General features: G+C 33.3%; 1 protein-coding gene across 1 annotated transcript in view; it reads right to left on the bottom strand.

Moving 5' to 3' along the window:
* DIAPH2 (diaphanous related formin 2) overlaps window positions 1-25466 on the bottom strand; it is a 234430-nt gene that overhangs the window by 179543 nt on the left and 29421 nt on the right. Inside the window, exons 11-18 of the mRNA XM_085319734.1 lie at window positions 23678-23788; window positions 21471-21589; window positions 20743-20859; window positions 19855-19973; window positions 18109-18173; window positions 16097-16201; window positions 13402-13713; window positions 7764-7878 (exon numbers count right to left, since the gene is read on the bottom strand). Of these exons, the coding sequence (XP_085175860.1) occupies window positions 7764-7878; window positions 13402-13713; window positions 16097-16201; window positions 18109-18173; window positions 19855-19973; window positions 20743-20859; window positions 21471-21589; window positions 23678-23788 (1063 nt within the window). The remainder of the gene's footprint in view (window positions 1-7763; window positions 7879-13401; window positions 13714-16096; window positions 16202-18108; window positions 18174-19854; window positions 19974-20742; window positions 20860-21470; window positions 21590-23677; window positions 23789-25466) is intronic.

Below are 25466 nucleotides of genomic sequence, written 5' to 3'. Positions count from 1 at the left end.
AAGCAATGCATGTAATTCAGCAAGTACATCATATTTATTTTTAATATTGGAGACTCAGTATTAAACTGAAACTAGCTCTCTCGCACCTATAATTACATTTGTGTTATGGGAACATCAGATAAAATCAAGTCCAAAGTTTTTAATATATTTAAAATGTGTAAAAGTTTAAGTGCTCTACGATTTTGATCTTAGCTTCTTAACTCAGATCAAAAGGTACTAATCCACTTTAAGGGTACTAATCCATTCTTCTTTGTTATAGAAATACCAATCGTAAATGAATGCAAACCTTTTTCCTTCGAGTTTAAAGGTGGACAGACCTCTTTTCTTGGCTGCTACTTATCTCTCTCTACTGAGAAATAGCTGAAAAGTGAACTAAACATAACTTTTTTTTCACTATGAATGTCTCATTTTTATTAAATAGATGAATGAAATATTATTTCAAGCAAAAAGGAAGACCTGATAAAGGAGTGATGTGTATTTCATAATGTCATTTGTCAGTCAAGAACAGAGGTGAAGATAAATCCTGCAATATTCACAGAGGAATACTGCACAAAGAGATGTAGAATCAATCTTGAAATACCACATCATTTCAATGGCAGAATTAAAATAAAAGCAGCATTTAATACCAGTATCCTAATTATTCCAGTGAGGAGGTCTGAAGCTAAAACACATTCATTCTGATCAAAGAGAGAACATGATCTACTTGGAAGACTAAGTGGTCACACAGGGGAAGTTCAGAGGTTTGCAAGTAATTCGATCGTCAGTTCTGCACTTCCTTCTCACACAGAAGGTGTCTAGAGTGATTGCACTTAGCGTGTACAAAAAGGTTTGGCTATGGGGCATTCAATGGCTCAGTCAGTAGCAGCAAAAGCCCCCCCCACACACACACCAAAAAAAAAGCACTGAAGACTGCTTATAGATATTCAGTATTGAACTCATATGAATTCCATATGAATCTCTTCTGTATGAAGTGAATTTTAAGAGCAAAACTACACTATTTACTTTAACACTATTTACTTTATTTGAGGATTTACAACTATGTCAACAGTATCAAGAACATATGTTCAAATTTTTTGAATAAAAAATCTGATAAAGTATCAAGCCTTATGTCTTCTATATTGCTGCTCTGTAGGACTTTTTCCTGGAAGAATAATAATTTCAAATACTGAAGCAGGTAAGTTGTTTAAATTTTTGGCATATTCTTGTAGCAACAGCAAATTTTAAAATCCAAGTTATAATAAGTTATTCTGTGGATATTTCACATCAAGTTTCAAAACGCACAAGGTGAGTAAGGGAAAATGAAAGCTTACAGTTAAGTAGGTGGGAACAGCAGCCCACCTATACTATTGGCCTTTAATTCACTACTCCAAGTAAGCCAACATTTTGACCTAGAATGAAATGCATTCCCAGAAAGTAGGAGTCATTCAAAACTACTACCACACTGCAACTCAAATTATTAATAATTCAGTTTAATTAGAATGTAGCTATCCAAGTTGAAAGTCTAAAAATGATTGGAAATGTCTATGCAATTGTAAACAATGTCAAAAATATCACACAGAACTATGTAACATTAAGTACTAGTCACTGCTTCTAAACAAAAAACAACTTCCAAACACAAAAAAGTACCGTATACCTGAACAGCTATTTATGACTACTATTTTAACACTGAGTTACAGAAAGGTCATGAGAACTGCTCACAGAGGATGACATTGAAGCTAGGACAGGAAAGTCATCTGAAATTTCATATTCTAATTCTTGAACAAGGCTACATTAGAATATGCCTATATCTATCTATATCTAAAGGTACAGATATAGATTAAATATGTATAAAATGATAAATATTTACAACATATAAAATATTTTGTTCATGTTTTGATTATAATTTACTACAAGATTATATTTTCTCTTATTCACTCAATCACTCAGATTCTATAATGTGAAAAATTAAGTCAGCTATTAAAACCTTATTTCAACCAACAGTTGAATTATATTTTAGAAGTCTGATCATAGAGCAGCAACAGAACTCTTGACCAATTGAGAGGTCTTCCCTTGAGGTAGATTGTATGGATAATGAATTCTGTACTGGAAAATCCCTGTAGTTAGACTATTATGTACTAATTACTACCTTTACTGATCTACAGTACACATAATTAATTTCTTCAGAGTACCACTATCACTTTTGACTGGCAAAATACACAACCTAAATTGCGAGAGTTAGAAATTAATATGATCCTTCAGGGAGAAGGTATTAACTTGCTTTGTAAAGTTTTGCAATTAGACTATCAAACAAATAGTGAAAAGTCACTGATTTTGATTGCTGCAGGCCAGATACGTTGGATATTGTCACACTACAGCAGAAAGTGGTACAAAAACCATGATAGTTGTTCTTATTTATACAGCTGTAATATTTTAATCTTTTACTTTTACCTGAGTTATATAAGACATTTAATCATACTATTATATATGTATTTAATATTCACAAAATTAAACACTAACATAAGCAGTTTTTGAGATTGTATTGCATTAAGCACTATTGGCATCATGTTGATGACAGTGCTCTTCGCCCTATTATCTGCAGCCTGCAGTAAATTCTGACATCAGTTAAATGATAAAAACAAAACATACTAAAAATTGCTCTAGATTAAAAAAAATGGAATATAATTTGCTTAAATGCTTTGAAAGATTCGCTATTAAGCTGGTTCTTGCCAAAGACCAGAACTGTTAACAACCTACACAGTCATCCATTAATTTTCAAGTGCATCTGATTTGGAATCTCGCTTATTTTCTCAAACTACCTGGAAGACTATAGTGACCATTTCCAGCTCCGTATCTGGGAGCACAATTTCCAGTTCAAAACATGCATCTAAGATATTCATTGGCCATTTGAAGTCCATTCAACATAGGCCCTAAAATGCTATTCAGATCACTCAAATTTCTCTTGAGTAAAACTGAAAAACATTCTTCAAGATTGTACTGAGACAGTGATAATTATGTCAGTTAACTTGGTTCAAACGCAGAGATCTCTAAATCCTGTAAAGCCTGACAGGGCGTACACCCCTTAATACTTCTGTTGTTCCCTACAGGACAGATGTTTTCATAAGTGTTTTCAATAACTGATCTCAGAATGAACTGTGTAGTTTGATTAGTTCCAATCTGAATCTAATTAAACACACTGGATATATTAAACAGTCGTCAATTTTAAACATCTGATGGCAAAACAAGTGAAGATTTAGCCTTACGCTTACCCTTTGGAAGAAAATTTGACTCTAACTATATTCAGATAAAATTATTTTAGCAGGGAACATTCCTCTCTATTTTTGGTGCTCAGTGATTAAATATTCTTACCTTTTTTAAGTAGTTAATTGACACATGCAGTAAATAATTAACTAATGAAAAGTGTGCTTTGGAGGTGAACTATTACGACACTTATTTTTCCCTATAGAAGGTCTGGTTTCCAAAGGTCACACTTTCCTGCAGCTTTGACTGCCTTCCATGGAAACTGGTGGTACTCAGATAATTAGGCAGCATATAGTTCAGTGACAACCAAGACAAAGACATTCTCGAAGCATCTTAAAACAAAACCATGACAAATGAGAATAAAGAAAAACATCATTCTGTCATTGTCAAAAAAAATCATGAATAGAAGACAGATTTCATCAAATTTATGATTGCTGAGATCTTACTGGAAATACAAAATTTTAATAAGTGTGTATATTATCATTTGTTTTGCTTCAGCCACTATTCCTATTGGCATTCCAAAAATCTCATGAAATAGAAGATAACACACACTAAGTCATTGCAATAAGCTTTTGGTGTTCGTCAGTTTTCTTCCCTTCATCCATATATTTGTTTTACATGCTGACTGTGCTCTCACAAGACAATAAAATGCATGTCTATCTGTCATTATCCATCATTCTCATGGAAAACATCAGGAGACCATACTAAAGATTAGAATGAATGGAAAGAGAAATTTGATTGTTCCTAAATTATGCTTGAAATCACTATTCTGGTGATTAAGATGCTTTCTGTGGATGTAAAAGCTAACAATAAGGAGGAAGAATTTGAAGTACTCTTTTAACGCTCCCATTTGCAGGTAGAAATTGCAGAGTAAAATTTCTTGTTGAATGTAATTACTTGAGTCTGTACTGCTACTAAGTACTATGAGACTCTTCCAACTTCTACTAGCTTTTAGAGTTTTACTTAAAGATTTAATTAAAAAAAATACTAATTTTCTCTACTATTCAGCTAAATAGGATTTTAATGTGCATTTAGCAGCATTTTCCAGAAGAGTATATGAAAGACTGCCCATAAAGCATTTTTTTCAGTAATGATCAATACAATTTCATCACATTTCTGAAAATGCACCGTATTCTCTTTAGAAGCTTTTCAACAAAAATACTGCACTGCATTTTGGTGTATAACTCCCTCAGCTTTTTGGGAATAGTTGTTAAATACACTGAAAGACTCGTTCACAAGTTGGCCTGCTCATAACTTGAACTTCAGAGAAATTTAAATAAACACTAACAATGTAATCTTTATATTTAAGAGTTTTCTCATCCTTTGTTATAGTATATTATTTTCCACAACTATTAAGTGAGAATAACTTAAGGAAGAAGGGGAAAACATCTGCAAAGCTATGAAATGAAGCTAGTAAGAGAATTTCTGCTGTTTATAGTTTTATAACTGTGCAACTAGGTCAGCAAGAATTTCCTCTCATAGACAACTGACAGCTATGTCAACATTTCAAGAAGGTTTCTTCACAATATTTTTAATGAGGGTTTCTTTGCGATATTTTTAATGAAGAAGCTTTTTGAGGAATTCAGAAACATTTCTTCAATTGCTGATAAAAGAATTCAGCTCAAGGAAGAACCCTGTCATTTTCATGAGGAAAGTACTTACTCCACTGCAAATGCTATCTGCTGCCATCGCTTCCTTTCCCTGAAGATTTTCTTGCCTTGCCATTACACCTAAACCACACAGTACAGACCACACATAATTGCAACCTGATCGCAAGGCCATCTAGTCTTGATTCTTACAGTGAGTCCAGAATTTAATAAACTTCTATGGAAAAGAGGGTTAAATTACTGCAAACACTGCTTTTGTATTACTGGATGCAACACATTTAGAGGAAAAAATGGGAAACACTGTACAGTCAGAAGACTAATGTTTGAGATTCAGTAACTTAAAAGAGCAAGAGTTCGAGTGAAAGAACTCAGTATTATCTAATGAAAAGAACAGAGTTGACTAACTTTTCTAAGGGGTTTCAAATAGGCTCAGGAGAAACAGACATTTATTCGAAAATAACTCAAGGAAAAATTCTACTCAAGGAATAACTCAGGAAGCTTATGGTACTCTAAGACACCTTGTTTAACCTGAATAAATTTTTTCAATACAGTAAAAACTGTAGATCTTATTCCTGAAATTCAGAACACAGCCTAGAATACCAGAAATAATTTCTATGTGCAATAACTTACATTTAAAGCAATAAAATCCTCAAGTAATTTATAGAAGTGCAAAAACATTTTTAGCACTTTTTTTTTTTTAAGAAAGAAGACTCCCTACAGTTAAAATACAAAGTATCACATGAAATGTTAATTCTCAAAATCAAACCCTTAAAAGTTAAACCAACACAAAAAAAAAACGTTTACAGACATCCTAGAACATGCACTCAATTCTCTTAAAAACTAAATTTTGTTTGCTTTAGATTTGGCCTATGAACACTTGAATCATCTGACTGCATTCACCTTCAAGAAGTGCACATCCCTGAAGTATGCTAGACTAACTGCCTGACAGATGGAGAAAAGATTTGTGACTAGACCAGGAATTCATTCTTTCAGTACCTGCTGCTTTTTGAACTATAATTTGTTGGGCTGCCTCATTAGCTCTTCAATAAGTTATTATTGAACCATACTTCAACAGTACTTGCTACTTTCCAATGCCTGAAATGAATTACTGGTAAATTGCCCACATATTAAATACTGATTGATTGTTCATTATTATTCATGGTTAACCATAAGTCTTGAAGAGGTAGTCTGCTGCTTCAGAAGTACTCTAATGCCATCTGAAAACCACAAATAACTGAAGATGGTATTAAAGTACCAGAATCATAACATTACAGTTGTTAGTCAACTACATTCCAGACTTCAGATATGAATATTAATAAACTACATCCTATTGATGGAATTAAAAACATTGGAGAAAATAAGAATTTTATTAATCCCAAAATATTAGCAGAAGAGCTATTTACATGATATACTAAGCAATCTCACCTTGACTTTTCAGAAAGTGCCATCATAAGGTAGTATTCTCACTGTGCTGTTCTCTCTAATACGGTCAAACAATTGACCCACTCCACACAGTGCTCCAACATAAATTGGAAGAATATTTGATGTTTTCCTATGATGTTTTTCAAACAATTTAAAGAATATGCACTCACACATTCAACTCTAAGAAAACTAACTTATATTTGGTTCACAAATGCCAATAAAAGCGCGGTTTAACTGTAGAGAATTTCTGTTAGGAAATGCTTCTTACGTAACACATAACATGAATTGAAATAATATGAAAGCTCTCTTTTCTCTCTATTTTAATAAAAGAAGCTTATCATCTTTTTTCATGAGACTTCATATAGTATTCCACTTTAAAAAGACCTGAAAGCAAAGACCAAGGAGATCCATGTCTGCAAAATATGCTACACAGAGGTAGGTTCACTCAGTTTGTGCTTTGAGCCAACCAAGAGTCAGTACACCAGGGTAGTATAGTCTCAATTCTAAACTTGTCTGATGGATCAATAAACCCTTCTGAAATGGAAGAAGGCTGTGAGGAGATAGGCAAAAGCTGTAAGCTCTTGATGCTCAGAATGAACAGAGAGATTGACCACAACTGCTGCAAAGGAATCTGAACTATCTCAGCACAAAGGGAACCAGAAGGTACCCCTTTTCTCTACATCAGCTCTATCAGCTGCGTGGATCAACCCCCTGTGTAACTGTTCGTCCCCAGGTTAATAAGAATGCAATTATATGTCTTCCTGATTAAGTCAGAGCAGCTATAGGGGACGTATATACAGCTTAGCCCAACATAGAGTACAAAAAATGAAGAACAAACAGAAGAACTTTTAAAAGAACAGGCTTAAAATGGTTTCAACATACATAATCCTTCCTAGCCATTTGATATGCTCAGCATGATAGCAAGCATATCATAGAGACCAGTAACAAAACTCACATTTATGTTCTGATTTAACTGTATATTGTAGTTGTATACTTTTGTGATATATATTGCTGATATACTTCTACTATACTTCTACTCTGATTTAAGCGCATTGCTGTACCACTCTGATAAATCAAAACTTCATGCAACTCCCAGTAACTTCAAATGGGTAGATTTGACATTATACATTAAACACTTCACATGTGGAATAGCTAAAAGAACCTGACAACTTGAAATTCCTGCAGCTAGGCATTTTAATGCAGAGGAGCATGATTTTAGAATTAAAATTTTAATTTTTATTAGCATCTGTCTTGAAACAAATTCACATCTGCCACAAGCGCAGTTTTGAGATTTTTTTTTAAATCAGTTTTCTTACTGTTCAAGAACAGACCACAGAAATAGGGAGGGGAAATTCTTGTAATAAATGGCTATCTTTATAAAGTATACATTGCAAGAATTCTGTGTATTTCATAGGATTGTATAAATCATAAAGACAATTGCCATTATACACTTTTAAACATAATGGAAGTGAGATGCAAAGTGAGAGAAAAATGTACCTTTTATTTGTGTTCCAAAAGTAAGTGCTAACTTTGCAAACAGATCTGGGCTTTCAAATTTATCTTCTCTAGTTTTTACCCAAAAGCTGCATTCTGTTATTTCATGAGGCTCAACCTGAAACAAACAAACAAACAAAAAAATCATTTTTGAAGTTAATAGTATTTTCAATAGCCAAATTAAAACCAATGCTATTAGACTATTGCAATAATTGCACTGAATTAAGTTTGAGAATTAAAAGCATTCTTATTAGAAACAAACTGTTTAAGACACACAAACACACACGGGGCAGTGCCACATGAGATTTAACCCGTGGAGACATAGCAAAGTCCTTGCAACCAGCAAATGATGAACATGGCTGGGTTTACCATCTGACCACTTTGGTCCTGCACCATTTTGGGTGCAAGAATCAGAAAAATTAGTTCACAAAGGTGTTACTTCAATACATCTTATAAGTGTTCTCTTAAAGATGCCTCCTGAGGAAATTAGTCACATTAACTATCCCCTATGTTCACAATGATTTCATCAGATTAACTTAATACCTTCAAGTAAATCTGTGCAATTTTCTCTTAAAAAAATGCAATGTAAAAAAACAAACTTATCCAATATCAACGAGACACAGATTTTTGGCAAGACAAATTTCATAATCAGAGAACACTTTTCTACATCAACTGGCAACTGAAAAACTCGGATAAAATTTAAGAATAGAAATTTTTCCTAAAGTCTGAAAGAAGTAGCTGATTGAAACAACTGTTCAGACTTCAGTTAGGTGAGTGCGTATAAGTATATGTTAGACCATCTTAGAAGAATAAAAAAGGTAAGTACCTCCAGAAGAGGTAGCTATTACCTGAATTGTTTTTAAAAGTGCAGGCAGAAAGAAGAGATAATAGAGTTTCTAGCCCAAGGAAAGCAAAGATTACAGCAGAATGTAGGATTATAGCATGCCCTAAAGTAATAATCTGCATTGAATTCATGGTATCCAGTAGCCATTAATCTGAGTTCATCCTTTGCTTCATATGTTTGGTAGGTTCCTCTAGTGCACCACGACTGAAAGATTAAAGAGCCATTGACCTAAAAATATGACAGTAGAACATAGAGTTGCCTATGAATTTTACCAGCATAGTCCTCACCATAAAATTACAGCAGCTTGCCCAGTGCTGATTCAGCCACTGCTTGTTAAATCTTAAGGGCTACAGAATTCTCCTTATAAAGAAAGACTACTACTGTGAAGCTTTTGTTAGCTGTGCTTCCACTCACTATCAGTTTCTTGAAATACTTAATGAGGGAAATCTCAAATGGAATTTCAAACATTCTCGCATTTGATAGTCTTGCTGCTGCTTACTCTTCCCATTGACAGTAGCCAGGAAGAGGATGTTAGAAGTCTCATAATACAGGTTTTAAATGATTTTTTTTTAAGTGTCAGCAAAAAAGTCCCCTAATGTATTGCATAACCAATAGACTATCCAGATGTCTCTCTTTCTAGAAATTGAAAACTTTAAGAACAATTACTTGTACTAGAAGGTGCTTTTATAGCTTATGTGGTGTGAGAGTTCACTGTTTCTTGTTCATCCTTGTGGTGAATACTGGACTATGTCTTGCTGCTAAGGTAGAAGTGTTGGTTGCATTTCTTCTTTCCTGTCCTCCTTTTTACAGTGTATAGAGATTGCTTTCTCAAATCACTTGAAATTTACCGATCTTGCTTCTGAGATTTTTTTTTTTGGGGGGGGGGGGCACTAAAGCAGGTAAAGAATGTTTTCTCCAGTTATTTCAGTTTTTTTGTTGTTTAAGTGGATTTCTTCTTCTTTTTTTTTTTTTTTAAGTTCACTTGCATAAATCTATAACACAAAGAACTATGTGATGGTCAGAAATTACTAGTGATTCTCATAAGATTAGGAGAATATTTGCTTTTGCCAAAAGCTTACAATTTAGACAACACTGTTCAGGTTGATTTCTTTTTAATGTTTTCCATTTCAAAATGGCAAAATACATCATCTTCTATGTTCTATTTGTAGTTTCAATGTATTCACAATAATTTGAGAACAAGTAAACAGTAATTCTATCTCACAATCTTAGTCATCTTATAACCTTACATCACTACAGTTCTTCTCTCTGTAAAAAAAAAAAAAGAGCTAAACAGAGTTAAAATAATTAGAGTTTATTTACACAGAACTAACCAAAATCAAGTGTACTAGCTTTTCCTTAATTCCTAGTAGAAAGAAATTTAATTGCAGTTAATGTCTGTAGTACTTCATCTGATATTTTTCCTAATAACTGTACAGGTATAACTGTTTTATCTTTAAAATTTTCCATTCAACAAGTTTTCCAAACAGGTTTGATAGCATAATTGCAACAAGATCTGGAACTGCCCTAGCCTTCTCTCTTGATTACCTTCTTGATAGTTCCCAAAGCTTTTTAATCATGGTGCACTTCAGTGGTGAAAAAAGATTGTAGGAAGAGCACTAATCTTTCTTGCTCTGCCTAAAGGATGGCATACTTTACTTGCAAATGATATCAGAATGGACATACATACATACATATATATACATACATATATATATATATATATTAGCTTTTTCAGAGAAGTTATCTGTGCCGTATATATATATATATGTATGTATGTATATATATGTATGTAAGAGTAAATTAGCATGTCTTTTTAAAACATTAAGTCTTTAGGAGGAATTAACATCTTATATATGAAAAATAATTCTTTATTTAGTATCATTTATATACAGTTTCTATTTTTCAAATGTACCAACTAGTTAAATACACAGAGATTAAAGTACTTGATTTGATACCACCTTTAAAAAAAAAAGAAAGAAAGAAAGCAGACTGCAATAGAAACTGAAAGCTGATCTTTTTCCTTCCAAAATGATTCAGAATATCTATTTTATGTTTTCAAAACATGCTACTATTCCAGTTTCTAAGTGTTGCAATCATTGTTTATAAGTTTGGAACACTGGTCAAATGCCAATAAAAACTTTGAAATTAAAGGGCCATTTAAATTCAAGCTGACATGCAGGAAATTCATCAATATCAATTCTAAACCTTATCAGAATCTCACTGAAACACAGGTCCTCCACCTTTCTCCATATGATCACTGTTCTACTCTGTAGCTACTTCACCACCAGCTGCAGACAAGACATTTTAAAAATCTAACTTAATGCAACACCAACTATGAAGAGTTACAACTAAAAGCAGTATTTTTTAATCTCTAAGATTTTTATTCCTAAAATAACTAAGTAACAGTTCCTTAGTGATGATCTAAATAGACTATTTTTTTTCTGAATGTGGAAGAACATTGGCACTGTTCCCAGACTACTTAAGCCAAGTATCCATCTGTAGTTACTTTCTATTATCATATACAGTGTTCAGATGTACAACACTATATATCACTTCTGTAAACATATTAATATAATTCGTTTCAATGAAACTGGCTACAGTTGTAAACACATATTATAAACCAAAAACTTACTCAGGAAAACACTTGCCAGATCAAATGCATAAAAGTGGTAAAACGTAAATCTGTGATGAAACTTATACTCCTTAAGGAAAAAAAAAATTCAAAGAACCCAGTAAACCCAAAGAAGAGATTAATATCAAAATTCAGCAAAAAAGATAATATGTAATATTCCAAGAACACTTAAAAGGCTAGGCGGGAAGGCATTTCTGAGGTATTAGAGCTCCATTTCAAAAGGAAAAAAAAATTGGAGGGGGAGAAAAATCAAGAAAACTATATAGCAGTTTTACTAGTTTTCTATGAAGAGCTATGAAGAGAATAATCTTCTAAACATAAAAAGATAACACGGACAGTCAAAACTAAAATATTTTCAACCAACAAAATGAACATATTTTGCAAGGAAGTGAAATCGCCTACATTCTTCAATTCAAGAAAAGCTCATCATTAAAAAAAGTTAAACTTTTGAAGATGAATCATTATAATAAAAAGGATTATGAAACTGTTTAATTCAAATGATTCGTAAGAGTGCATGAACTAAAAAAACAATTATCCAACTAGATGAACTACAACCCCTCCCCTTGCAAAAACCCTCCTGATTCCATAACTCAATAATGCCCTATTCCTCTAAGAAAGAATTAAGTATCTTTTCCAGTATGAAAAACTCATACATTCTTGCTTCTTTTAAATAATGCAACTACATTATTTAAAACAGCACAGATAACTTTTCTGAAAAAGCTAATAGCTTGGCATGGCAAGGAGGAGGTTAAAGCTATTTTGTACAGATGTGTTGAGAACACAGGAGGAATATAAGACTCCTTTTAAATTCAAAAGCATAAAAATTTACCTGTATTTTTCAAGAACACTTCAGTATTCCAGAAATATACTGAAAATTATATCCAAAGAACTCCCTACCAATTTCATTTTACTGCAATCTCTCCAGTTTCTTATAACATCACCTTGACCTACAATTCTCTACAATGGATATGAAATTTCCAACATTGCCATTAATGTACTGTAACACTAATAGTATTCTGCTAGTGCTGCATGAGTCATAAGAGCCTGCTAGTAGTCAACAGCCTTCTGCGATACACTAACATATTCACGTATGTTTTAAAACAAATGTGTCACTGTGGGAAGACCCAGATATTTAATAAAACATTGCCTCTATGAAGATAGGATTTAAATAAGTAAACTTAATCTTGATGTTTCTGGAACAGAGACACTTGAAAAGTAATCATGTTTTAACATGCAACATCCCTCCCTTTAAATTATAAATAACCCGCGAATTACTGAATCAAATAAGAGGAAATCACAGGAAGTGATTTCACTTCTGAAGCGAGGATAACACAGCTATCCACAACATGGAAGCTTGTTAACTGAAAGTAAAGATTTAAGATGTTTTTCTCTGAGATGCTCTTAATTCTGCATCCCACAATAAAGAAGTTTCATTTAGTTATCATTTAACCTCACATGAAGAATAATTTATTTGATGTGAGAACTGCAGACTGAAAAAGATAAACAGAAATAGTTAATCGTGATTTAAATTATTAATTTTAATTACAGGTTAAAACAAATATAAAACTATCTGGAAAGTCCTTCCGCTTAATTAAAAACAGACTTCATGACGTTCATTAGTGCTAGATATATTTTCAGACTATTTCAACACAGGTCAAAATTCAGCAGCAAAACAAGATGATGAATTATATACTTTAATTCTTCTTTACCAGAATGCTGACAATCTATGCATTTCCACACAGGTTTTTAAATAGTTCTATACTTAAGTGTATATTTTAACCATTTGATAACTCAAACATGTTTTAAATAGAACATTTTTACATCTTAAGAGCTCACTTGGAAAGTCAAATATCACCTACAATTGAAAACATGTACAACTACTAACTCGATATGACAAGAGTCAAAATTCTGAGAGCTGTTAGCTACCAGTATTCCCAGGAAAGTCGTACAGTGTTACAGGCTTGTGGCAACATTAAACACTTGGAGATCCACCCATGGAGGATGAAGTGTCTTTGAAAACTAGTATCAGCTGCAGCAGAAATATTCTGCCTAATGCATGGGACGAATTCTACAAACTTTAACCTCCATTTACAACCATGTTATTTTCTTCTCCCACAAAAAACTCTTTTTAATAAACAGAGAGAATGAAATAAGCATCATAGTACCTTTGACCAGTTGATTCTTTTCATAGAGACTTCTGGCTTATACTTTTTCTTCTCTTTCATTCCATGTGGTAATGCTGGTATCACAGGAAGGGGTGGAGAAGTAGTAACACCTCGAAAAGATGCTGGCATTGGAGGCCCACACAAAGGTGGGGGAGGAGGAGGAGGAGGAGGAGGACCTGTTCCACCAGGCAAAAAAGGAGGTGCAGGTGGAGGCGGGGGGGGTGGTGGTGGTGGTGGTGGTGGTGGCGGCACCATCTCACTTGGTGGAGGTGGAGGTGGTGCTTCTGTCAGTTGACCTGCCAGGCCTGGACCCTAAAAATGAAGAGAATTTTTCATCTGGGAAGAAAAGGAAGTTGCATATAAAGTTAAACTACCTAGGCCACCTCATAGCCAACTGTATCGCAAGAAAGTAACAAATACAACAATCCTCGTATTTAAATGAGAAATATTAACAATAGCTTGCACTATGTTCCATAAAACTGCCAAATACACTAAATAACCCAGCATATTTATCAAAATTAATTGTTCCCATTTTAAAGAAAACTTCATAGCATTAACACTTAAGTGAACAGTATATCATCTTATTTCTTACCAGGCACCAAAGATGGTAATAACAAAGATGAATGTTAATAATATTAATCATTAATCAAATGAAAAACTTTCCACAGAAATCACAGAAGGAGGTATCGCCATGTAAGAGGTTATGAGGCCACAGTCATTCACAACTATCCTGACATCTTGTTCAGGGTAGGAAGAGATGGAAATCATTAGTTGTTTTTTTTGTTGTTTGTTTGTTTTTAATCTGTCAGCTGTTGTTTCTGCACTGGTATGAAGGAAGAACAATTGCAACATCCATTCCAGTAAGTTGCAAAGGGAATAATGAACAGAAACAACCTTGTGCTAAGCCATCAGAATTTTTTCACATGATCCTAGCCTAGAACACCAAGTTCTCAAAGAATTTTGTCCTTGGAAGTACATTAGAAAGTAGCAGCAGAAATCAGGCACTAACTACCACACAATGAGTTTACATTCTAACTTGTTTACAGTCTAATTGACCTTTTGTTGCAAAATCATTGTGTAATATAGGCTGTTCATTTAATCTAATTAGCATACTCTTCTAGGCAATTATATACTGTTTCCAGTTTTCTGTCAAATGGGGAAGAAAAAAAAAAGAAATCAAGCTGAGAAAAATGTGAACATACAAAAAATTAAATATCACATTCTAAGCTAGGTGAGAATAGAAATAGGGAGTATAACACTGGGGGGTCGGGGGGGAACATAGATACTAAAATGTTTATGCATATCAGTTTTAATTGTAGCATTATTGTGAATGAGCTGTAACATCTTGATAATCTGAACTAGAAGCACAAATATCAATATAAAGGGACAAATAATTGATTAGAATAATTCTTAGCTTTGCACAAGGCACATGGTATTTTTGGCCCACAAGATCAGTAAGCTATAATAGAGCAATTGGTAGGGAACTCAACAAGACAGGCTGCCAAAACTTAGTACAACACAGTCTTGTAGATATTTGCAACAAATATTAAAATTGGTGTGAATAAACTATGGACAGAAATATCTGCGAATGAAAGCAGCATAAGAAGCAACAGACTATAGATTACTAGAATGGCTTACATACTTTTTAAGAAGGACACAACCAACAGCAATCCAGCTATTAAACACAAAGTAACACATTTTTATTAAGATGAGAAGGCCAGTGTTCTGATAAGGCCATAGCACAGATAACTTGTCAGCGCAAGACCCACACTCTCACAGTGGGAGGATGGTGGCCAGGTTACAGCCTAGCATGTACCATCCTGCTATTGAACAGAAATTGAGACCACAGGCATAAAGATACCCACAATGAAGGAAAAGGCAATCAGTGGCAATCTCACCTAACATTCAACTAGAATGAAGTAGGCCACACTGATGCAAAATGATCACATCATAATAATTGTTGGTTCCTAAAGGGTGTAACGAATCCAATTCATTGCCATTGACAACAGGAACCCAAGCAATTGCTGAGGGGTCAATGGGCACCTTACAGGTGAACCTGGACAGAACCGCTTGGACATATAGTTCTGGTGCTGCTGAGCGAAATTTATATGAAAATGAATGCAAGTAAAATCAAGTGTTGCAAGTGTTGTTGTAAGTATCACCTTCTCCTTGTGTGGGCTCCTGTACTGTGTTTTGTTAAACTAATCTTCTTCAGTCTCTTAAGTAAACAGTATTTTAGTGAAAGCTACAGTCTAAGGTTCAAAGTTCCAAAAAAATGGATGTTACTGGCCTTCATTTGCATGCATAGTCTGAAAGGTGGTGTATTACACATAAACAGTTACTTCCAGCTTTGCAATTAACACACAAAGCCTTCTGAAACAAAAGTCTTCTGTAAAATATACAAAAGTAACATTAGGACATGAACAATTATTTAAAGAAAAAGAGATGTTAGATTCAAATGTTTTATAGCCTAAGGAAATTTTATCTTCAATAAAGCAAGCTTCTACAACAGGTGTTGAACATACTGCTATTTGAAAAACTGCTACTTGCATTAACTATGTTGAAAATAAATCAGCGCAACTCTTATATAGATTTCAAATTCTGCTGAGACAAGGCACCTTCACAGTACACCTTCTTTTCAATTCTAGCAGAAGTAGTTTTCAACTCTGGAATCTACTGGATTTAGTTTTATTACCTGTGTTCGTAGCTTTTTGATTTCTGTTTCAAGTTCTTTGATTTTCTCCTCTTGTTTCTGAAGCTCAGCTTGTGCCTCCTGTCGAGCTGTGAATTCTTCATCAAACTGTAATGATTAACAACCATAGAAATATTCATCCCTTTATAGCCACACTAGATATTATACTTTCAGAAGTCTTTGCACAATAGCACAACTAGAAGAATAGGTGCATTTTTAGCTTTAAAAAAATTCTACATTTTTCCAGTACCGCATAAAAATTCTCATCCATAGGTTACAATACAAAACCACTTAGATCCAGATCCTTATTCTGGCATAAATTTTATTTATTTATTTATTTTTAAGCGGAACTTTGAAGACTTCTCAAACTCCACTTAAGCATATGATTCATGGAAAGAGCTTACATCGGAACAGAGATGTCTGCAGCTCCATCAGTTATCACCTACAAAGTAACATAAGAAAGGAAGCATCCAAGGAAGTTAGTAATCACTTCAGTCTTGCTGTCCTCATATAAAATGGGAACATGCCACCCTGTCTAACATGCTCTAGATGATCCTGCTGAGTGGGAAGGTTGGAGTAGATGATCTCCAGAGGTCCCTTCCAACCTTACTGATTCTATGATTCTATGACATGATTGTGAAAACTTTGTCTTACATTTTCATCTTGGTACTGTTTGCTATGTTTAAGAGATTACTAGCATTCTTCAAAGGTTTCTATTAATCATTCTTCCTTAGGATACAACAACTTATCATTGGGAAGAACATCAGTTGACTGCCACTAGCAAAGCACACTACAGTAAAGAGCTCTGCCAGGGAAACAACACAACAACTCGCTTTATTTAAAGCTTAGACACTAATAAGTCCTATTAATGTTAAGTACGGATGCCATTTTGGAAAGAAAAGCTAGTGATTTCACTCAATCCTATATCAGAAATGTGATCAGTATATGTACTGCCTTTTGACCTAGAAAAGGCTTTATGGACCAGACTGGTGCACACAAAAATTTTGAATGCTTTTTGTACTCAACATCATGGTATATGAACTTCAGTAATATTGCAGCTAATACAGCGCATTCAGCATTTCATATTCTTAGAAAGGACGTGATGAAATGAGATTACAAATCAGCTAAGCAATCTGAGGAAGCATGCTGTATATCCAGGCATTTTAAGCACAAACACCAACACTGATGAAGCAGAAAGAGAAGTATTAATCACTTCAGAAACGCCCCCCAAAAAGTTTATTGCAAGAAAAAGCTGAACTGGAATTCTTCCTGAAGAAATAATTCTAAATGTCTGGTCTGTTTCTAGTAGCAAATTAAAACTTCCCATGACTGAAATCAAACTTAGTTATTAAGTTCTTAACATAAAAGATTTGCACAGAAGGATAACATTGTTAGCAAAACATGTCCCAAAATGCACTGCAAGATTCCTAAACACGTGAATAATACGGAATTTCTTTTAATGAGGAAAAGTAATTTATCATGGGCACATTATAAGGAAATAAATCATTATTTTGTGTTAGCTTCTCTCTCTGTGCCTAAAAATTCCATGAGTTTTCAAACATGTAACAACTCTCTTTTGGATAAATTCCTTTCAGTTCTTTATCAGAGCTAGACAGAAAGTTATGAATCTTCTCCTCCAAGTTCTTTTAGACTTTAGATATTTTGTTAGGACTAAGTTATTTCAGGAGAATATAAAATAGCAGCAAGTGGAATTTTTCTCATCGACTATCTACAACAGAGGAATAAAAGAACTTAGGATATTTACAACTAACATTACTCATCAGCTTTTGAATTCAGAGCAAGTTTAAATCTGAGCCTTACACGAGATTAAAAAACAGCTATGAACTGCTGAAGAACATCCTGTCTGTGAGATTCACTGTTTCCCAGCTCTCTCAGCTTCTACTAAAAAAAAAAATAACAAAAAAAAAACAAAAAAAAAAAACCAAAAAAACCACTGTAATGTTCTTGTCAAGTTTCTATCCCCTTTCTTAAAAGATCAGTGATATAGGACTTACCTTTTTGGAAAATTCTGCTGCTTTTTTTTCGCTTTCTTCTACTTTAGCTTTGTCCACACACGCATCTAAAGTTAAATAATTACCACACAAGTCATGTAAAACATACCACATCTCTGAGGTCCCTCAATTACCCTATAATTCTATGACATAAAAGCAATAAACAAAAAAGAAAATAAATCACAAAAGGTAAAAAGTAAATCACTTGCATTAGTTTCTCTGCTTAACTATAATATTCAGCTGGTTGGAAAAAAAATCTAAGTTTTAAAAAAAATTTTTTTTTGAACTGGTCTCTAGTATACTACAGAAGTGCAATTTCACAATATGCATAATCTACATTGTTGACAACTATCAAACACTGCAGTAGTACTGCATCCCATAAACTATGCATTCCTGTCATCACCCTGATAAATAATTAGCAAACCACAATGACCTAATAAGGCTCATGTGACCAAATAGTTGGTGAGTTATTTGTTGTTTTTATCAACAAAATCAGTAAATATAAAAAAAAGCGGTGAGAACACGTGACCAGGAAAGTTGAAGACAAATCCTCATAGAGTAGTTCTGTTCACTCTAACAGGTGAGTTTACATGTGATGATTTTAGCCCTTCTCTTTTACATGAATTTTCTACTAAATAAAAGGCAAAGAAAGTAGAGTTTAACATTATTATGAAGTGATAGCTCCTTCAGTGTTTTTAAATCAGAAAGCACCCTTTTAACATAAGAAACCCCTAAAGCAGCATTTTCTTATTTCAGTAAAATTATTCTGTAGGCTTCTAACAGAAAAAGTGGGCAGATTGTAAAGTAGATTTCTTCACTAAACAGTGAACAGCAGCTATTTCTGTTGACTTTTCACAGAGTGCAAAACTCAAAACATTTTAAGTGAGGTAAACACGATTAACTGCGTATTATAACTAGGAACTAGTATACAGAGACAAACCAGCTATCCCTAGAACTAGTAGATCAACAGAAACTGAAGTAAAATCAAGTGATCAGGTTCTTAAGTCATAACTGAGTAACAGAATGAAGGTAGGTACTTTTTTTAAAGTTTTTTCAAAAGTCAGCCAATACAAAAGTCTTCCTTTCTTCTTGTCACATAGCCAAAAATATATTCCTAAATTAAGAAATTTCCAAACAGTAACTACTTCCCCATATGAAGTATTCACTCCAGGGATAGCACCAGCTTTCAAGAAAGCAGTCAATTTCACTAATCAAAAAAAATAATCCGAAATAAAACAAAACACCCACACTTCTAAGTGCTGACAATTGTCATTTGCCTGATGGTACGGAAACCTATTCATCTGCTTCTTCCGCAAACAATATGGGAATCCAGTTTCCTAATGCTTCAGCTAATTAGTCTACTTTACTAAGCAAGCTTAAGTACTTGGTTATGGAAAATATTCTGAGAATTAAACACACAAAATTTGTAAATCCATTAACAATAAATGCTTAGTCTTAAGATTTGTAATTGACCAGAAATTAATAGAATTTTGAACAAGCAATTTTTAGTTACCATGATTTTTACGATTCAAATAGAAGTCAAGATAAAGCTGGAGAAGTAAGCTTCAACTATGTTATTTCTTAAAGGCTGGAGAGCTTGATTTGGCAATATAATTGTAACTTACACAAACACTTGCAGAAAATTGAAAAAATTCACACAGTCAATGTAAATTTACACAGAAGTGATTATGGAAAAAAAAAAATACAATTTAGCAAAGAACAAGGTAACATTGACCGTAGTATACAAACCAATAAGGTGAGTAAGATCCACATCCAGTCTCCCTCTACATTTAAAATCTGGATCCATGCCACTGCAGTGCAATACAATCTGTGAAATGCATTCTTCTATTATCTTGTAGTACTGAGGTCTGCAAAGAACACATTTTATAAGATAATGAGAGCATGAACAACAACATATGCAACCACGAGAGGAAAAGTCACCTATAACTCCTTACACACGAATTACACAAAAGGCTGCAATCAAAAGCCTTATTTGTATGTTGGCTAATAAAATGTCATTATCAGTTTCTCAAATGGATATCTGAGAATATTGAGAACTCTATGAAATATAGTATACTTCTAGTTTATATTTTACTTCTACTTCATGCTTTGCCAGACAATAAGCAATAAAATATAAAAGTTACTTAATATTACCAATATACGTTGCAGCAACTATTTAATAAATTCTCAATACACTGAGTTCCACTCCACCACCCAATTAACGATCAAAATAGTCAATTAACAACTTGTTTGATATACATCTCTACACTACAACATCAGGAATCTCTAAGATAATAGGATTCTGTGCTCAAAATTACCAGCTCTTACCACACCACTGCAAGGTACTACACCTCAATTTCACATAGCATAAAGTCTCAGAGTAGAAAACTCTGAAAGCTAAACTGGTGATATCCCAACCTTTCTGATTAAAAAGAAGTTATAGAAACATTAAAGGCTTCTCTGGTTTTATCTAATTCTTAATGTCTTCACCTTACACATCAATCATTTTTATCACCCCTTTACAACAAAGCACCATCTTCTCAAACAAGACTTTGTTCGGAGTACTTTTACACTGTTAATGATATTATTCTTCTCCTTCTCCCCACTCCAAAATTAAACAAGCTAGTTGATTCTTACCGAACATAATAATCATTCCTGATCAGAAGGAAATGTTGGAGAATTGACAGGAAGTAGTTTTCAGAAGATGTATCTTTCAACATATTATACAATAAATGATATACTTCATTAATATCAGTGAAAATATTGTCAAGGAAATGCACAGGATTAAAAATGTTCCCTATATGAGGATTCATATAACTTATATAAAACCCTTTAACATTCTGAACTACTACTCTTATTAATAAATACCTTTTCCAGCAACAATTATCCACAGAACCATTGTTCCCTGCTGAGCAATTAAATCGTTTCTCCAGTACTAATGACCACTTTTTCAAATTTAGACAAACATCAAGCAAGTGTTCTGCACTCATGTAACTTCACATTTACTGCCTCTTCATATCTACAGAAGATATGCATCTTGAAAAAATATTTTAAATTAGTTTTCAAATCTGTCATTTTTCTTCAGACTTAGAATTCAAGTATAATTTACATCTTTATATGGTAAACCAAATACTCTGTTGTTTTATAACAAATAGTATTTTTAAAAAATTAATTCAGTTCCTAATGACTTCAATTTAACAGAAAATTATCAGTATACTAGATTTCTAACTGTATTTCTAACAAAAGGCAAGTGGAATGAAATCTTCTTGTGACAATCAGCTGCATGTAGACAAGGCTACCTTAAATTAAAAAAAAATTATTAATCAATGTGTCAGAACACCATTTCACATTTCTATAAAGGATATTCCATTTCAGCTCTGATATCACTGAGACGATGTGACAGCTCAATTAAGTCTTCTTCTTTGTTTTCATCAAATACTTTCAACTGAATATCAAGCTCTTCATTCTCCTTATCTTTCAAGTCCTATTTTTCAAGGCATAGCGTATCTTAATTTTCCATTTTTTCTTAAAGCAACAGTTTCCCTCCCTTCAAAGATTACATCATTGTAAAATATATTATATTAATCTTTTGAGCAGAAAATACATATTTAAAAAGAATTAAGTTATAGTTCATTGTCTGCTTTTTAAAAAAAATACTATTGCAAAATTGATAAAGGTAAAAATATCAGTCAATATAGCAGGTATAGGCTGTAGAAGAAACAAAATCTCCTAACAGAGTTCTGTTCTCTTAATAGAAAGTAGTTAGCAATTCAGCCTTGTCAATATCAGTTCTTAAAAAGAAACAAATAAATAAGAATATTTCTAGACATCAAGGAAAGCAAGCTAAAGAAGGCTAAAGAAAGCTAGAAAAGTGTAAATGAGGGATGCTTCTGCCTTTTGTTATTAAAAGTTGATCTAGATTATAGCATAAAATTCTCTATAGTGCTCTCTCAGAAACAAGTAAAAACACAACAAGTAAAAACCAAAACAAACTGGTATTTGGAGATGGAAAAAAAAAAATACGTTCCTTGTAAGAAATACAGAACAATTTCTCCATTACAACTAAGAGGTAAGTTTAGCTTCCTACTGGGCACATCACACAAAAAGCATCACTATTTGAAAAGCCATTAGTGTGACCACACTCCATGCTTTAAATGAAAACTGGCTGAAACTGGCCATGCGTAATTCGATGCTAATCATATTCAGAAAAAGAGTGAAATTCATACTGATTCTAATGTTTGAAAGTCAAAGCAGCATACTTTGTATTTGGACAGAGAAAGAGACCAAGAGTTACAGATCCTCTTCCCGAATCTTTCTTATTCCATAAACTTTTGCTCACTTACAAATTTCTTGAAAAGTTTCCCCTAAGCATAGATAAGAGCATAGAAAGTTTTTAAATGCTTTGTCATTAAGAAATTTGCTTTGTAATATAAAAAACCTCCTCTACCTTGAACAGAATTAATGATCTAAGCTCAATGTATATGCTATAATTAACAATACATTAAGAATAAACAAACAACAAGATATGAGAGCTTTTATGAAATTAAATAATTAATCTTGTTGGTTAGAGACAGAATTTCAACACAATAGGTCTTCAGATTTTTTTTTAGAAATAAGTTACTGTTATCACTGAATCTTAATTGCTTTGTACTCAAGTATCTAGATATTAGTACATTTGATTAAGTTTTCTATCATGAATTATTGTAGTTCACTTCACTGCACCTCCACCTCCTGCCCTCCCCCAGTTCTTAAGTTTGGGAAATATTTAGTGATTGTAAGAAGACTAACTTGCACTAAGTTTAAGTATATACAAAAAAAAAAAAAAAAAGACTAAAAGAGTTAAGCTTTCAGAGATTTTGCAGCAAATAAAAATAGATTGTTTTAAGGTTTCCACATCATATAAAACTTGAAGCTTCACAAATATACCCTAAGAAAATTTGACACTTACAAGTTTGAAACTGTTACTGATTTGTATGCGCTAAAGACTAAAGGTTATTCTTGACAAAAATTGATGATGCAAAAGCTGGTATCTCAAAAGTTAAACTATTTCAGAGAAAAATAAGCAGTTACTGTTTATTTTCACCTATCTTCTATGGCAAAATACTCAGTGGCTTAACTACATATTCTTGATGCAGTCATCAAAATAGTTTCTTGGTTAAGAGGTATAAAAAAGCCCCTAGCCTTGCAATTATACTTGCAAAGCCATTATTCTGCCTAATGTAATAACTATCCTAATTGTATTTTTAACATATACTGAATTGTTCTAAATTGCCATTCTGGTCTACGCAACTAATGAAAGCCTACATCACCTTTTCACTATACTTTTACAGCACATACAAACTAAAATTGCTACATTTCAAAACAATAGTGCATTTTAACTGCTAGTTGAAAGCGACAAAACTATGCGCTGCTATGTAGAACAAAAGTAAATGTGAACTGATGGTCCTCTGTAGCTCTGGCCTTCCCACGCCCCAACCTTTCAGTGGCACTACTTTCAACAAGACAGTCAGGCTATATTCAACAACTACACAGTTATTTGCGATCAATTCTTATATCAGGAAAAACTACTTACAGGTAATACTTTTTTCAGCCCACAACGTAAAAACTCATTTCTCAAGTGTATCCTGAAATCAAGATCTTCTGGAGATGTAACAAGAGCATTGATGAACTGCATACAGGCTACCTATGATCAGAAATATAGGCAGAAAGCTTTCATTAGGAATGAAACAAAAATAAACGCTTACTGTCTTTGACTATTTCAGTTTACTCGCATTATAAGAACAGATGTCAAGAGTTGAACGTTACCATAAAAACCGTAACAAAACCTCAGGATACAAGTAAAACTACAGCTCCATCTAATGTCACAACCACAAAAGAGACGATAGCATGCTAGTCGCATAAGCATCTGAATAGTATGTGTAGGTATTATAATGCAAACACACAGAGAAATAATTACAGTGGTACCAAATTTACCATGTTTCACTCTCTCGCTTTATTTCAGAAAGTTATTCCCACACTACATTCCCATACTTCTACTCTTTCTCTTCCTCCTCAGTGTTCTCCAACTTGAAAGCAACTTCTTCTTGCAATAATTGGAGATTGAAAAATAAAGAGTCAACATAATTAAAATCATTAGATATGTGTTTTCTACTCCTGTGCAGCATTTTTGCAGAACACCTGAAGTCTCAGGCTACTAGCTAAGGCTTTAATTGAACAGCTGTGCACTTTAATTGATTTATTTTAAAACAGGTGGACAATAGCATTAGGTCAAAAGTGCTGATGCATATTAACAGACTACAATGGGACTTCAGGAAAATATCCAGTTTGGTAAAAGATGCTAACTGCAAATAGAAGTAGCGGGGTGGGGCGGGAACAATCTATAGCTGCTGGACAAAAAAATAAAAATAAAAAAAAGATAAAAACTCCCTTCCAGTTTTAATTACATACACTATTTAGTTTTAGTGGAACACCTTAAGAAGTCTTAAATTTGTATCAAAAGTCACTTTAAAAGGCACTCCCTTAATATAGCTGCATCATCAGAAAATGTAGTGTCATCATGCTTGCTTGAATGACTCTTGTCATGTTACTACTATGACATGACTTAACAAGGCAAAGTACATGTCCAATCAGAAATTAATAGAGAGAAGAGGTGCCATCTGCTATGATTGTTTTTGCCAGAAGAGACTCTGGCTTAATGGCTTGTGCTAATACCTTACAAGTAAAGAACGTTTTTGTCAGAAACAAGTTAATGAGTCTTGCAATTGTACCTTTACTCAAGTGCAAGTGTTTTTAGCAAGGGGATCACATAGTGGGAGAAGACTTCAAAATGAATTTCCTTTGCAATAGCATTAGTTGGACAAATACTATTATTAATATCTAACATTAAGATTAAGATGTAACGCCTACGTGTATTACAAATTACCAAAATAAAGGCAACAAATCACTTTAAAGATGTTTTCAAAAACAGTACACAAAGATTTATCATAAGCAAAAAGAAATACTGATCTCAGTTTCCTCTAAGTCTGGTTTTCAGAAATTCCACTATTAATAGCCTCTGATATTTGTCAAACATTTTGATTTACATTTCAATGTCCATTCTGTTAGTATTAACAAATAATTTGCTTATTTATGAGATAACACTTTAAAAGCACTAGAAGAAATTTTGCAAGTATACTTTATGGCTTGTATAATTCTACTCATAAACAACAGAATTCAATTTTTACTGACTGCTATACTTGAGTCATATGTGGGTTTCTCCACATTACAAGCTAGAAGAATTTTCATGACATACGTACCAAAGAGTTCCAAGTTGCAAACTTCCATGTAATCTAACTTTTACTATTATGTTTCTAGGTAACTAC

The sequence above is a fragment of the Rhea americana genome, unplaced genomic scaffold (genome assembly GCF_003343005.1).
Source record: "Rhea americana isolate MKP2758 unplaced genomic scaffold, rheAme1 scaffold_6, whole genome shotgun sequence".
NCBI classification, from domain to species: domain Eukaryota; kingdom Metazoa; phylum Chordata; class Aves; order Rheiformes; family Rheidae; genus Rhea; species Rhea americana.
This window is presented reverse-complemented; position numbering and strand designations above follow the sequence as displayed.